Source organism: Vulpes vulpes, chromosome 14, assembly GCF_048418805.1.
Source record: "Vulpes vulpes isolate BD-2025 chromosome 14, VulVul3, whole genome shotgun sequence".
Classification (NCBI taxonomy): Eukaryota; Metazoa; Chordata; class Mammalia; order Carnivora; family Canidae; genus Vulpes; species Vulpes vulpes.
In genome coordinates this window covers 24,690,317-24,705,026 of record NC_132793.1, presented here as the reverse complement: position 1 = coordinate 24,705,026, position 14,710 = coordinate 24,690,317, and the positions used below count along the sequence as shown (strand labels likewise).

Below are 14,710 nucleotides of genomic sequence, written 5' to 3'. Positions count from 1 at the left end.
CTTTCTCTCTGTATCTCTAATAAATAAATAAAATCTTTAAAAAAAATCTCATATTAGGAACTGATTGTAATTTAGTGGGTTATATGGTGACTTTTTTTTTTTTTTTTTGGTGACTTTTTTTTTTAAGATTTTATTATTTATTTATTTATTCATGAGAGAGAGGGGGGCAGGGGGCAGAGACTGGCAGGGGGAGAAGCAGGCTCCATGCAGGGAGCCCGACGTGGGACTCGATCCCAGGTCTCCAGGATCAGGCCCTGGGCTGAAGGCGGCACTAAACTGTTGAGCCACCCGGGCTACCCCAGATGGTGACTTTATAAATGTAGATGAACAGGAGCACCTGGCCAGCTCAGGTGGTAGAACTTGCGACTCTTGATCTCGGGGTCATGAGTTTGAACCGCACATTGGGGGTAGAGTTTACTTTAAAAAATAATAATAATAAATAAATGAACAACATGTATATGAACATTGAAGGGCAGAATCTGTGTTGCCTTATGTGGCATTGGAGAGTCAGAGAGGGCTTCCCAGAAGCAGTGACACCCCAGTTGGGTCTTGAAGGCTAGGTAGAAATTTGTCAGGCTAAGAGAGAAAGGCCTCCTGGGTAGAAGAAGAAGCCTAGCAGAAGCTCAGAGCATGCATTATGGGTGAGTAGGGGGAGCCGTGAGGAGCCGTGAGGTTCTAAGGGCTCAGCCTGACACTGGGCCCTGATCCCTGTTGGGCAGGAAGGAAATTGTTTCTGTAAGTGTGGGAAAGGAAAAACCTCTTAAGCTCGGAAGATGGTGAGGGCTAGTGAATCAGACCTAACACCAACTCCTCTCTGCTGACAGGTGTTTCCTTGTGAACGCTACCTGCGACGGCATCTGCCCACCCATGGAAGTGGGGGCAGGTTCAAGTGCCAGGTGTGCAAGAAGTTCTTCCGGCGGGAGCACTACCTCAAACTGCATGCTCACATCCACTCAGGTGGGTTCCCTGCCCCCATCAACTCCTGCCCAGCCTACACTCTCCCCTAACTCCCTCTCTATTCCCCTTCCCACCCTGCTCTGGCCTTTGCCAGCCCTCTTCTCCCCATCCAATTCCTCCCCAACTCTTTCTTCACCCCCTTCCAAATCCCCTTTCTGGCCTCCTACCAGACTGCCCTCTCAAGTGAACAGGAGTTCCTACTGATACTAGAGTAGACATGTATCTCTGGAGGCTGGTGGGGGCGGGGGGGACTGTTGGCCCTGCCCCCTAACAGCCCACTGAGATCATTCTGAGCCCTTAGGGGTGGGGGTTCTTACTGCACAAGTCCCACCCACACCTGGACAGAACCCTGTCTCCTTGGTTCCTCCATTGAGACACATTAACATTTTATTTTCTTTTAATCTTTAAAAGATTATTAGTTAAAGGGTGCCTGGGTGGCCCAGTCTGTTAAGCCTCTGCCTTTGGCTCAGATCATGATCTCAGGGTCCTGGGATGGAGCCCCATATTAGGCTCTCTGCTCAGCAGGGAGTCTGCTTCTCCCTCTGTGTGCTTGCTGGCTCTCAAATAAATAAATAAAATCTTTAAAACAAGAAAAGATTATTAGGGGCACCTGAGTTTTTCAGTCGGTTAAGCATCTGCCTTTGGCTTGGGTCATGATCCTGGGGTCCTGGGACTGAGCCTGCTCAGTGGTTTGGATTCCCTGCTCAGTGAAGAACCTGCTTCTCACCTCTCGCTCTGCTTGTGCACTCACTCTCTCTGTCAAATAAATAATAAATAAGTAAAAAGATTATTAGTTAAAAGATCTTTTTTTTTTTTTTTTTTTCATTGAAAAGGACCTAAAGATTGCAAAAACCTGGGATGCCTGGGTGGCTCAGCGGGTGGGCAGCTGCCTTTGGCATGGGTCATGATCCTGGGATCGAGGATTGGGTCCCACATCGGGCTTCTGCGAGAGCCTGCTTCTCCCTCTGCCTATGTCTCCAGCCTCTCTGTCTCTCTCTGTATCTCTCATGAATGAATGAATGAATCTTTAAAAAAAAAAAAAAAAAGATTGCAAAAACCTGAGTAGAAAATCTTTGAGGACAGCCCCGGTGGCTCAGTGGTTTAGCACCGCCTTCAGCCCAGTGTGTGATCCTGGAGACCTGGGGTCAAGTCCCACATCAGGCTCCCTGCATGGAGCCTGCTTCTCCCTCTGCCTGTGTCTCTGCCTCTCTCTCTCTCTGTGTCTCTCGTGAATAAATAAATAAAATCTTTTAAAAAAATCCTTGATATTATAAAAGCAAATATGAAAAAAAAATAACCCCATCTCCTCATCTCAGATGTATAATCCAAATGCTTGATGGTTTTTTTTGGTTTGTTTGTTCTTTTCATTATGACCTATGGTAAAAAATATTTTTTATACTACAACCCAGGATACGTATTTATATACAGAGGATATATTTAAATAGAAATTTCATAAAACGGGCAGCCTGGGTGGCTCAGCAGTTTAGTGCCGCCTTCAGCCCAGGGAGTGAGTGATCTTGGAGACCGGGGATTGAGTCCCACATCAGGCTCCCTGCATGGAGCCTGCTTCTCCCTCTGCCTGTCTCTGCCTCTGCCTCTCTCTCTCTCTGTGTCTATCATGAATAAATAAATGTTTAAAAAAAAAGAAATTTCATAAAACAATATTTTCCATTCTGTTCAATTTTAGTTATTCATATAGCCACCAAGGGGCAGCCCCGGTGGCGCAGCGGTTTAGCGCCGCCTGCAGCCCAGGGCATGATCCTGGAGACCCTGGATCGAGTCCCGCATCGGGCTCTCTGTATGATGCCTTCTCCCTCTGCCTGTGTCTCTGCCTCTCTCTCTCTGTCTCTATGAATAAATAAATTTTAAATAAATAAATAAATAAATAAATAAATAAATGAAATAGCCACCAACAGGTTGTGACTTGCAGTTTGAAAAATACCGACTCCCCTCTTCAAAGATAACTGTTGTTAGTAGTCCTAGTCTGTCTTTCTTTCTTTCTTTCTTTTTCTTTCTTCTTTCTTTCTTTCTTCGAGAGAAAGAGAGAGAGCCTAAGCTGGGGGAAGAGAAAGGGGAAAGAAGCAGACTCCTTGCTAAGCAGGAAGCCTAACTCAGGGCCTGATCCCAGGACCCCAGGACCATGACCCAAGGCAAAGGCAGCCACTTAGGCAACTGAGCCACCCAGGCACCCCAGTCTGAGTCTTTCTGGTTTAATTTTATATATCTACAGCACATTTGCTTACTTTTACACAATTGAGCACATATGTTATTTGCTCTGTTATGTACCTTTTTTCTTCACTCATCAATATAGCTTAAAGATGCTCCTAGCAGTACCTTCTTTTTCTCAGCTGTGGAGAATTCCTCTGTATTTACTAATTTTTACTTAACCAGTTCCTATGGATGGATACTTAGATTATTTTTCAGCTGATAGTTTGTACCCAAAATGCTATATAGGTCCCCTTGGCATGCTTTTGGGAGTATATCTGTAGTTGTATATTCCTAGCAGTGGAAATGCTAGGTTAAAATATATATGCAGTATAGTACTGAGTTTCTGTTTGGGATGATGACAGAGCTCTGAGATGGATGGTGGCAGTGATTGAACCACAGTGAGAATGTACCTAATACCACTGAAATGTACACTGAAAGATGGTTGAAATGGTAAATTTTATGTATATTTTACCATAATAAGGGGGAAAAGTACATACATTAGTAATATTGGTAGATACTACCAAATTACTCTATAGTTTTAAGAATTATTATTCAAAAGTAATACATGCTTTTTTAAAAAACAGAAACAGCATAGAAGTACATAAGGTAAAGCTTTAAATTCCTCCTTCAAATCCTATTTGCTACTGACAGTTTGGTATGTACCCTCCCTCAACTTTCTCCCCGCATATTCCGTGTATACACAAACACCTGTGGCTAGGGCTGTTTTGGAGTATGAGGATTGTACTTTTTTCTAACACAAAGGGGATTATCTTAAGCTGTTCTATGGTTTTCTTTCCCCCCTAGCAGTATGACCAGGAGCCTCATTCCAGATCAGGAAACACAGATGGACTCTAATCTTTTTAATGACTGCAGACCATTCCATTTTAAGGACCAGAATTGCCTTAATCACTGGGTTGGCATTTTTTCAAAAGTACCTTATTCATTCCAGAGGGAGAACAGGGAGGAAATAATGGCAGGAAATCAGAACAGCGCAATAGCACAGCAGCTCTTTATCCACAGGACAGGTTGTGACACCTGACCTTCTCCCTGCCCTGGTCCTCACCAGGCTCTGGAGCAGTCAACATGTGGCAACTCAGGTGAACTCTGCATCATACTACTAGGCTGGCATCTTAGTTCCCCCAATCACTAGGTGCAGACTATATGACCTTCAGTTTTCTCATCTAGTTCTTAGTGCATAGTTTGTTGCAACGATTCCATTAATTAAGGTGTAATTCCCTGCTCCCCTATGGTGGACACCATTTCAGTAAGTGCCACAACCATTCACCCGTCACTCAGCCCCACCTAAGATTCATCCTTGACTGCTTCTGCTCACACCCCACAGTCAATCCACTGGCAAAGGCTGCCAATTCTGCTTTCCTAACATGATCTGTACTTGGCTACTTCCCACTCTTCCACCCCCACCACCCCCAGTCTGTTCTCTGCATGTAGCTAGAAGAAGCCTGTGGCACTTTTTTTTTTTTTAAAGATTGTATTTATTTATTCATGAGAGACACACAGAGAGAGGCAGAGACATAGGCAGAGGGAGAAGCAGACTCCCTATGGGGAGCCTGATGTGGGGCTTGATCCCAGGACCCCAGGATCACAACCTGAGCCAAAGGCAGACAGACACTGAGCTACCCAGGTGTCCCACCCATGGCACTCTTTTTTTTTTTTTTTTTTAATTTATTTATTTTTTATTTATTTATGATAGTCACAGAGAGAGAGAGAGAGGCAGAGACACAGGCAGAGGGAGAAGCAGGCTCCATGCACCGGGAGCCCAACGTGGGATTCGATCCCGGGTCTCCAGGATCGCGCCCTGGGCCAAAGGCAGGCGCCAAACCGCTGCGCCACCCAGGGATCCCACCCATGGCACTCTTAAGTCAGATCTGTCAGTCCCTGCCCCACTGGGCCCATCTGTTGGCTTCTCATCTTGTTCATAAACCTAGGCCTTCCAGACCCTTCCTGTTGGGCCCAGCTGTGTCTTGCTGACCTCCCCTTCTGCCTCATTTTCCCTTCCCCATTGTGTTCCAGCCACACTGGCCTCCCCACTGCTCTTCAGACATACCATACACTCCCACCTTTCCTTCTTCCTGGGATCCTGACTCTAATTTCCATTATGGCTCGCTCCCCTTCCACCTCAGGTCTCCCCTCTTGCCTCATCAGAAAGGCCTTTCCTGACTGCCCTATCTGAAATAGCCCCCTCTCCTCTTTGGAAAAACAAAGTCATGAGGAATGGGGGAGGCTGTTTTTTTCCCAGGCCACTTCCCTAGAGGGGCTGTTATCCTCTAGTGTACCCCAGATTCAGACTCCATCTCATGGGACCCCCATCTGTGTCTCCTCCTGCAGGTGAGAAGCCCTACAAATGCTCAGTGTGCGAATCTGCATTCAACCGTAAGGACAAACTGAAGAGACACATGTTGATCCATGAGCCATTCAAGAAATACAAATGCCCCTTCTCGTGAGTAGAGATTGGTATGAGTGGGAGGGGAAGATTTACCCAGCAGTGGGATAGGAAATTGTCAGGGCTGAGGTTCTGAAGGCCCCCCTCTTCTTTCTTCCTAGCCTTGCCTGCCTACCTCACTCCCCACCCTGCTTCCTTGCCTAGACTTTAGGGTACATAGGGAGTCCCTCATGCCCAGGGCTAGCACAGAGAGTCTGAATCTGGTGAGGTCCCCCTGACCAGTGGTTTTGGGTTCTAGGACACACACAGGCTGCAGTAAAGAGTTCAACCGGCCAGATAAGCTGAAGGCTCATATCCTCTCCCACTCTGGTAAGTGACTGCTGGACCTACCAGGAGAGTCTGAATCCCTGGGGCAGGCCCCCTATAAAGAGAAGACACATTTCATGAAGTTTATTATCACTGCCTGGTATATTCCAGCCAACAGACTTTTGCTTGTGTGAGCCATGAGCCAGGCCTGCGTTAGGGTCCTCAGGGTCCTACAGAGGGAAGTCAGATACAGTCCCCCAGGCTGCGCAGGGGGAAGCTGACCTGAGGGCAGATAGCTGTAAATCAGAGAGGTGCCCAGTGTGATAAAGATATGGATTGGGCATGGAAGGAAATCAGATTCTACCTCGGTCCAAGACATAGCCAGAAATGTTCGTTGGTACCCTTAGCAGAGCAGGGCAGCTGGTGTGTGGAGCAAGGGTCTCCACCCCACTCCTCAGTTCCCCAGGGACTCTATGGCACTTCCTTGGGTGCTGTGGTATCCCCAGAGCAGCTTGGCTGGCTTTCTACATACCATTCAGTCTAGAACATGGTTCCTTGGCACTCCTGATATTTGGTAGTATCAGATGCTCTGTCATGGGGGCTGCCCTGTGCATTGTAGGATGTTTAGCAATATATCTGGCCTCTACCCTCTAGATGTCAGTGGTATCTTCCCCACAGTTAGGATAACCACAGATGTCTCCAGAAGACAAGCCAAACATCTCCTGGAGGGGAAAAATTGCCCCTGGTTAAGAACCATTGGTTTATAGAAAGGACTTGGTGGCTAAAGAAAGTTTCAAAACTGGGAGACTAGAGTTGAGAACTTGAAGATAGAGGGCCTGATTTTGATTCTGAGCATTACCGCTGTCCTCCTATGTTGCTTCATGCAAGTTACTGCCCCTCTCTGAGCCTTCATTCCAGGGAGGGTGAGGGGAACATGGCTCAGGGTGAGTGTGGGCTGGAGTTGATTTCATGGTAAATGTGGAGGCACCAGTCATTCATTCAGTGAATGACGATTGAGAACCTATCACATGTCAGACTCTGGGGGTGATGTGGGGGAATCAGATGGGCAGAGCCCTACCCTGGCTCCCTGGAAAAGCTTAGCATTTAGTTGCAGAGATTGAAAATGAACAACAGATAAGTATGTTACAGTGAAATGTGCAGGGTACAAAGACAAGAATAAAGAGTGATGGAGCAGAGAAAGATATGAAGCGGGTATCAGGGAGGTCCTCCTGGAGGAGGTAACATGAGTGCAGTCCTGAGGGATGAGAAGAGAAGGAGGGAGCAAGTGCAAAGCCTTGGGGCAGGAAAGAGACCATGTGTATGTGTGTGTGTGTGTGTGTGTGTGTGTTTAAGACAAAGAAGGGTGAGTGGGAGGTGAAGAGCTCATAGAGCAAGTGAGGGGCAGCGGGGATTAGGCTGAAAGGTGAAAGGGGTGGTCAGATTGCACAGGGCTTTGTGGGAAACTTGGAGAATCACTGGAGGGTTCAGAGCAAAGAATATCACTGTCCTTTGTGTATTTAATGAAGCCATCTCTGGCTGCCCGGTGGGGATGGTCTGAGGGGCAAGGGTGAGGCAGACAGACCAGAGAGGAGAGAAAATGGTGACCTGGCAAGTTAGCCAAGGTTTTGGGGCTGAGCACGCTATTCTAGGCAGAGGGGAAACAGCAAGTACAAAGGCCCAGAGGCAGGAGCCAGCTTAGTGGCCTAAGGAGAGCATGTGTGATTGTCTGGGAGTGAATGGCCCGGGAGAAGGGGAAGATGAGACTGGCAGGAGCAGAGCCCAGATCACACACATGCTTACAGGACATGCTGAGAGACTGGGTTTTATTCCGAGTGCAGAGGCATGGTGGTAGAGTACGGGGTCGGGGTGCCTCTCACTGACTTCCCCTTGCTCCAGGCATGAAGCTCCACAAGTGTGCCCTGTGCAGCAAGTCCTTCAGCCGCCGCGCCCACCTCGCGGAGCACCAGCGCGCTCACACGGGCAACTACAAGTTCCGCTGCGCCGGCTGTGCCAAGGGCTTTTCCCGACACAAATACCTCAAGGATCACCGCTGCCGCCTTGGCCCCCAAAAGGATAAGGACCTGCAAGCCCGGCGGCCCTCCCGGAGGAGGGCAGCACCCCGCAGCGGCAGCAGTGGTGGGCACAAGGTGGTGACCCCCCTGCCTGACCCGCTGGGGCTGGAGGAGCTGAAGGACACAGGGGCTGGGCCAGTGCCCGAGGCTGCCCCAGGCAAGCCGCCCTTCTCAGAGCCAGATGCAGTGCTGTCCATCGTAGTGGGTGGCACAGTGGGTGGCGAGCCTGAGCTGGTAGTGCCCGGGCATGCTGAGAGCCTGGGCTCCAACCTGGCGCTAGCGGAGCTACAAGCAGGGGCTGAGGGCCCATGTGCCATGCTTGCTGTGCCTGTCTACATCCAGGCCTCAGAGTGATGGACTCTTGGTGTTTGCTCCCCGAGCCTGGCCTAAGGCTCACCTTTGGGTCCAGGCCTCAGGGACTGACTAGAGATCCTTCCCAATGGAAGTGAGCCATTGGCCAAAATCCTTCTGGAGTGTCATTTGTGAACCCTGGCCTATGGCCAGCCTGCTGTAGCTCCTATTCTGATGGATAGCCCTGCAGCATTCTGGAATGTGAGGCAGGGCTGCCTATGGCTTCCAGGTAGGGACATTGGAGATAAGAGAGCTGGCCAAGCCAGCAGTCCCGGGTCTGGCTGGTCCAAGCTGGTGTCAGCCCACCTAAGAGAGAAAACAGGATGGTCTGACCTGCCCTTCATCTGGGCTATCTTGGTGTGGCCTCTAGTCAAGATGCTCTTCTGGAGGCCTGAAATGGGTAGGGCCCTTATCTTATCTTCTGGATCTTTTCATACACGGTTCCACATGGTATCTACAGATGACTCTGTGATGTAGACATTTAGGTGGTACTCAAGTGTCATGGTTAGAGTGCAGCTATCAACCAGATTTGGCTTCAAATCTGCCACTCACTTGCTGTGTGACCTTGGGTATGTCAGTTTACCTCCCTGGACCCTGTGTTTCTCATCTGTACAATGGGGCTTATGAAATTTTGACCTCATAGGGCTGTCATAAGGATCCAGTATGATGAAATGTGCAAAGAACTCGGCATAGTGCTTGGCACTTGGAAAGTGCTCAATAAATGTTTATATCAAAGTGTGTCCAATGGCTCAGGCTTGAGCCTTGGCAGTTTCTTTCTTTGCCCCTAGGTGGCAGCACCCCCTCCTCCAAAGTGTTGGGGGAGCTGAGAGGTCCCATGGCCCCTTGTGCACAGCTGTGCTGCCCCATTAGCCATGGAGAAGTTTGATGCTCCCAGAATGGTTATTTAAGAACATGGCTATGGAAGGAGTTTATATTCACTTCTGAAAATACAAAATCCTGGGTCTTGCCCCAAACCCTTTGGCATCAGAAACTCTGATCAGAGCCAGAGGTCCATCTCAGGCAGGCCTCCAGAATCCATAGTTGCCCCCACCACCTGCGCTCTGTCCCCACTCCCCAGCTAGTCCAGAGAAGAAGCAAACCAGGCTTATTGGGAAGCAAAGAAGAGAAAAGGGGCCTTGGCCAGTGTTTCCTCATTTCCATTCACAGCCACACTGCCTCAGTGCTAGGAGAGGAAACAGGCTCCAGAAGGGTCAGGACGGGATGCAGCACAGCTCTTGCACTCAGTTTGATGAGTTTCCTTGAAGACTGGTACATCCCTCAGATATCTGTGTTGGGGCTCCTGGCTGGAGCTCAGAGTAAGCCCAACTTACCCTCAGGAAAGGTACAATGCAGCAGGAAGGACCAATGAGGAAATGGCACACCACTGAGGGAGTGAGAGCTGTAAGTGCACCCAGCCTGCAAGGCCAGAGGAGGAACTGGTAAGGACAGAAAATCTCTTCAGGGGAGGTCACACTTGAGCTGGTCCTTAACACGGAATATTTTGATGGATGGATAAATAGGGGAAGGCATGCCAGGGAGAGCAAGCCATGAGCCAAGCCTTCAAGGTATGACAGTTCTGGGGCTGGTGAAGGGACCAGGATGACAAGAGATTTGGGGATAGTGGTTAGATCATCATAATCATGAATATATTTCAAGCTTCCACACGAGGGACTCTGCACATAGCACCTCAGCCCCATCAGATAAGAATTGTTAATTTCCTTATTTTGCAGATGAGAACACAGGCGCAGAGAAACCAAGCTCCTTGCCCAAGCTCACACAGCTAGTAAGTCACAGAGCTGGGATTCCAGCTGGGGTGGCCTGCCTCCGTGCACTGTTAGCCACTTTGCTGTATTGAAATAGAAGTTGATGTTGAATCAGAAGTATCCTTGGATGTTAGGTTAAGGAATTTGGACTTTATTCTCTTCAAAATGGAGGAGTCATGGGAGGCATTAAACATTTTTAAAAATTGTGGCATTAAAGAAAATGTTAAAAACCGTATCTCCATCCTAATACAACTACTGAAGTTATATTTCAGTCTCTTCCTGTCAGTGTACACATGCATGTATATTTATCAATAATCATAAGGCTTGTGTTTACTAGCACTTATGCCATGCCTGGCATGTCCGAAGCACTTTTAATTCCATCTTATAGCTGAGATGAAGCCAAAGATACAGTGAGGTTAAATAGCCCCAAATCACACAGCAGTAAGTGGCAGAGCTAGGCCACAGAACAAGGGGCATATCAGCGTCTGATATTTGATAGATGCATAGTTGGACTGCAGGGGAAGAAGCTGGGACCACCTATTGGGTTCCTATAACTACATCCCTCCTAGATTGGCAGATGGGAAGACTGAGGTCCAGAAAGGGGAAGGCTGGAGTGCCTGGGTGGCTCAGTTGGTTGGACATCTGCCTTCAGCTCAAGTTATGATCCTGGAGGCCTGAGATTGGGCCCTACTTTAGGCTTTCTGCTCAGTGAGGAGTCTGCTTCTCACTCTCATCCTTTGTGCTCTCCCTCCCCCTGCCAAATAAATAAAATCTTTTTTTTTTTTTTTTTAAAGGAGAAGGCCCTTGGTCATGGGTTACTCAAAGTTGACACCAGAGCTGCTCCAGGACCCCAGAGCTCTCTATAGGACCCCCAAGGTGCTGGAGAGGATGAAATATAAAGAGGGTCCATCCTGAGCATCCAGGGTTCCACAGAGATGTTCAAATCAAGTAGAGCTAGGTTTGAATCTGGCTCTGTCCCTTCCTAGGTATGTGGCTGTGGCAAGTCACATCACCTCTCTGAGCCTCAGTGTCCTCACATGTCAGATGGGGGAGAATAATAGTACCTACCCAATAAGGTTATCACAATTCAGAGAGAATTCAGATAAAGCAGAGATAATGGATTGGCAGCCCATGGGTTGAATGCAGCCTACAGATAGACTTTGTTTAGATTTCACAATGAAAAAAAAAAAAGCCAATATTTAAAAATAATGAAATTAAAAACCTGGTGAAAAGGGAGATGTATTCCCTCTGTGTCAAGAACAAGAAAAGGATGCCTGCTACTATGATTCCACGTTGTGTTGGAGGCCTAGCCAAAACAATAAGGCAAGAAAAAGAAACAGTATAAGGATCAGAAAGGGTGAAATAATGGCAAGAATGCTGAAATAATAGCAAAATCAATATATAAAAATTTACTACATTCTATGAATAAAAAAATTGCTGGGTTCCTATACTCCAGAAGCAATTAGAAAATGTAATTAAAAATGGAGAGATTGGGGGGCACCTGGGTAGCTCAGTTGGTTAAGCTTCAGACTCTTAATTTCAGCTCAAGCCTTGATCTCAGGGTCATGAGTTCAAGCCCTGTGTTGTACTCCATGCTGGGCAGAGTCTACTTAAAAAAAAAAAAAAAAAAAAGTTAAAAAAAAATTGGGGGGGAGACTTGGAGTGTCTGGCTGACTCAGTGAAGCATATGACTCTTGATTTTGGGTTTCTAAGTTTGAGCCCCACATTGGGTGTAGAAATTGCTTAAAAATAAAGTCTTTTTTTAAAAATGGGAGATTTTTAAAAATCTGGGCAGCCCCGGTGGCCCAGCAGTTTGGTGCCGCCTTCAGCCCTGGATGTGATCCTGGGGATCCAGGATCGAGTCCCACATCAGGCTCCCTGCATGGAGCCTGCTTCTCCCTCTGCCTGTGTCTCTGCTTCTCTGTGTGTGTGTCTTTCATGAATAAATAAATTAAAATCTTTTTTAAAAATGGGAGATTTCATATAAAAATCTGGATTCTGACTTGTGTTGAAAATAAGGATGTCTGGCATAGGGAAACAGCAGTCAGGTGGAGCTGAGCCCCTTTCACTGGGCACATGCATTCCAGATGCCATGATTCCTGTTCTCTCAGGTCTCCCTGACACTGCAGCTGAATATCAGTTGCTACTTACTATACTTGTGTTGATTTATCTTCGAGTAGAGAAATATTTCTAATTTCCCATGTCTTTGGAGAGTAGGAAAACAAGATAGCCAGGGAGGATTACATGATTTTTTATGTTCCTTGCCTACTCAACCATCTTACTGTCTGGACCTAAGGTATATAACTTGAGGAACCCTGTAAATACTGCTTTCTTTTCTCCCTCCCACTGTCATTTCTCTGCCTCTAAGCTAGCCGGCCTCAGTTTCTCTATCAATAAATGTGAGAAGTTGAGTCATAACTAACTTTACTATTAAGTGTCAAACCCTGTGCTCTGTGTCTTACTTACATGTCATTGAGTCCTCAAAACACCCTTGGAAGCAAGTTATCATGTCCAGTTTATAAATGGGGAAACCAAGGCTCAGAGAGGTGTAGCAACCTGCCCAAATTCTCTCAGCCAGAATGTGTCAAGCTGGGCTTCAGACCCAGGAATGACAACTCCAAAATTCCTGCCTTGTCTCAGGATCACTAAAGCTCTCGCCAGGTCTGATAAGCCAAGATTTGTTTGTTTTTTAAATCACTTCTCCAAGGCTCCAACCACTTTTCATCTCCCCAGCCATTGTTGCCCTGTCCAGGCTGCCAGCCTCTCTTGCATGGATGATTGCATCAGCCTTCTCTTTGTTTACCCTGCCTTCTCTCTCCACCATGATCCATTCTCTTGACAGCATCCCAAGGGATCTTTCTAAAGCTTCAATCAGATTATGCCATGTTCTTTTTAAAACTCTCTAGTGGTTTCCAGTCTCTCCCAGAGTCAAATCTAAAGTTTACCTGATAGATTTCAAGGTTCTATATGATATGGCCCTCATCTTTTCTTCTCTCATTCTACTCCAGCCATACCTGCCCTCTTGCTGCTCCTCCATCATATAGGCCACTTGCTGCCTCAGGGCCTGTGTACTTTCCATTCCCTCTGTCTAGAATGCTCTTCCCTCAGATTTTCATATGAGTGGCCCCCTCCCTCTATTTACCTTTGTCCAAAAGTTACCGCCTCAGGACTTCCATGGCCAATCTCTTTAAAATGGCCCCCCACCCCACCTTCATATCACTCTAATCCCTTAACCTTCGTTTTTATTCATCATCCTTGACATTTTATTAGGCATTTCTTTATTGTCTGTTCCCCTCATTAAAAACAAAAGGTCCACAAGGACAAAGACCTTTCTCTGTTTTGTTCACTGATACATTTACAGTGCCTAGAACTGCTCAGGAATTGCCAGTCAATATTCGTTGAATGAACCGAAAACAGCACTTTGAGAGAACAAGACCCACTCTACCCATCCCCTTTTCCCATTCCATGGAGGCCAAGGGTAAATTTCCTTCAGGAAGAATCTGTCATGGAGGCTGAGAAACGGCAAACCTAAAGCCCCATAAAGCCCCATTTTCCTTTGTTTTAAGAAGCTTAGAATATCTAGGACAAATGACAGAGGCAGTGGCTTGGAAATCTCAGTTGACACAGTAACTATTGGTGCAGCCCAGGAGAACTGGTTGGACCAGTTTTGTCTCCCTTGGAGAGGCTGGAGTGGAGGTGGCAGCTGTAGGTGCTCCCAACCCCCAAGGCTGTCAGCAGAGGACTCCTATGGATTCTCAGGTCTTGTAGATTGATAGAGCAGATTCCACCTCAGGGTTGAGGCTGAACCTCTCTGTGAGGTCGGGCAGAGAATCCTGAGGCGAGGGGCTGAGGCCCAATTTCAGGGCCTTGGGCCCTTTGTAAAATCACAGAGAATAAAATGCCCAATAATCGACAAGTCTTGTCCAAGGTCTATTTTAAAAAGGCCAAATCCAAACCCAGTTCTCCTGCCCTCCAAGTCACTGCTATCTCAACCCATTCATTTACTATTTGACAAAATATTTATCAAGTGCCTACTATATGCTGGGCATAGTTCAGGGGATTGATGAGGCATTGTGAACCAAATAATGATCTGTGGAGATCCTCTGTGGAAGAAGCAGAAGATCAACAACAAATAAGCAAGCTATATTTTAGAAGGTAATGAGTACTGCAGAAAAAAAAAGAAAGGACACTAGTATGAAGGTTGGGTGGGGTGCAGGTTGCAGCATGATATGGGGTGACCTGAAAAGCCTTACTAAGAAAGAAACATTTGACCTCAGGCACAGTTCCTGTTGTATAGCCTACACATGCTGAGGTGAATAGGTATGGAATAGGCAGGCCTTGTAACCCACCATTAACTCAAGTGCAGGGGCCTCTCCAGTGCACAATCTCCTCCTACTTACTCCCCACTTGGTCTCTCTCAGGTTCTGCTGGGTCTCTCCTACTCGTACTGCTAACTTTGCCCTATTCCCCAGGGAGGTCATATCTTCTCCCAGACTCCTAACACTTCATTTATTTGTATTTAATTGTGCATATATCTCTCCATTCATTCATTTGGGTGAAGGCAGTGTAGCATAGAGATTATGCTACACTTAATTTTACATTAAGAATCTCAACTTTGCCTCTACAAGCCGTGTGGCCTTGGACAAACTGTT

General features: G+C 47.1%; 1 protein-coding gene across 3 annotated transcripts in view; it reads left to right on the top strand.

Moving 5' to 3' along the window:
• Window positions 1-10,322, top strand: part of ZNF341 (zinc finger protein 341) — a 44,161-nt gene extending 33,839 nt beyond the window's left edge. For all 3 annotated transcript variants that reach the window (XM_072736092.1, XM_026009876.2, XM_072736091.1), the window contains 4 exons: window positions 825-957; window positions 5,512-5,623; window positions 5,865-5,935; window positions 7,769-10,322. In XM_072736092.1, the coding sequence (XP_072592193.1) occupies window positions 825-957; window positions 5,512-5,623; window positions 5,865-5,935; window positions 7,769-8,298 (846 nt within the window). In that variant the 3' untranslated portion in view covers window positions 8,299-10,322. The remainder of the gene's footprint in view (window positions 1-824; window positions 958-5,511; window positions 5,624-5,864; window positions 5,936-7,768) is intronic.
• Window positions 10,323-14,710: the final 4,388 nt, after the last annotated feature.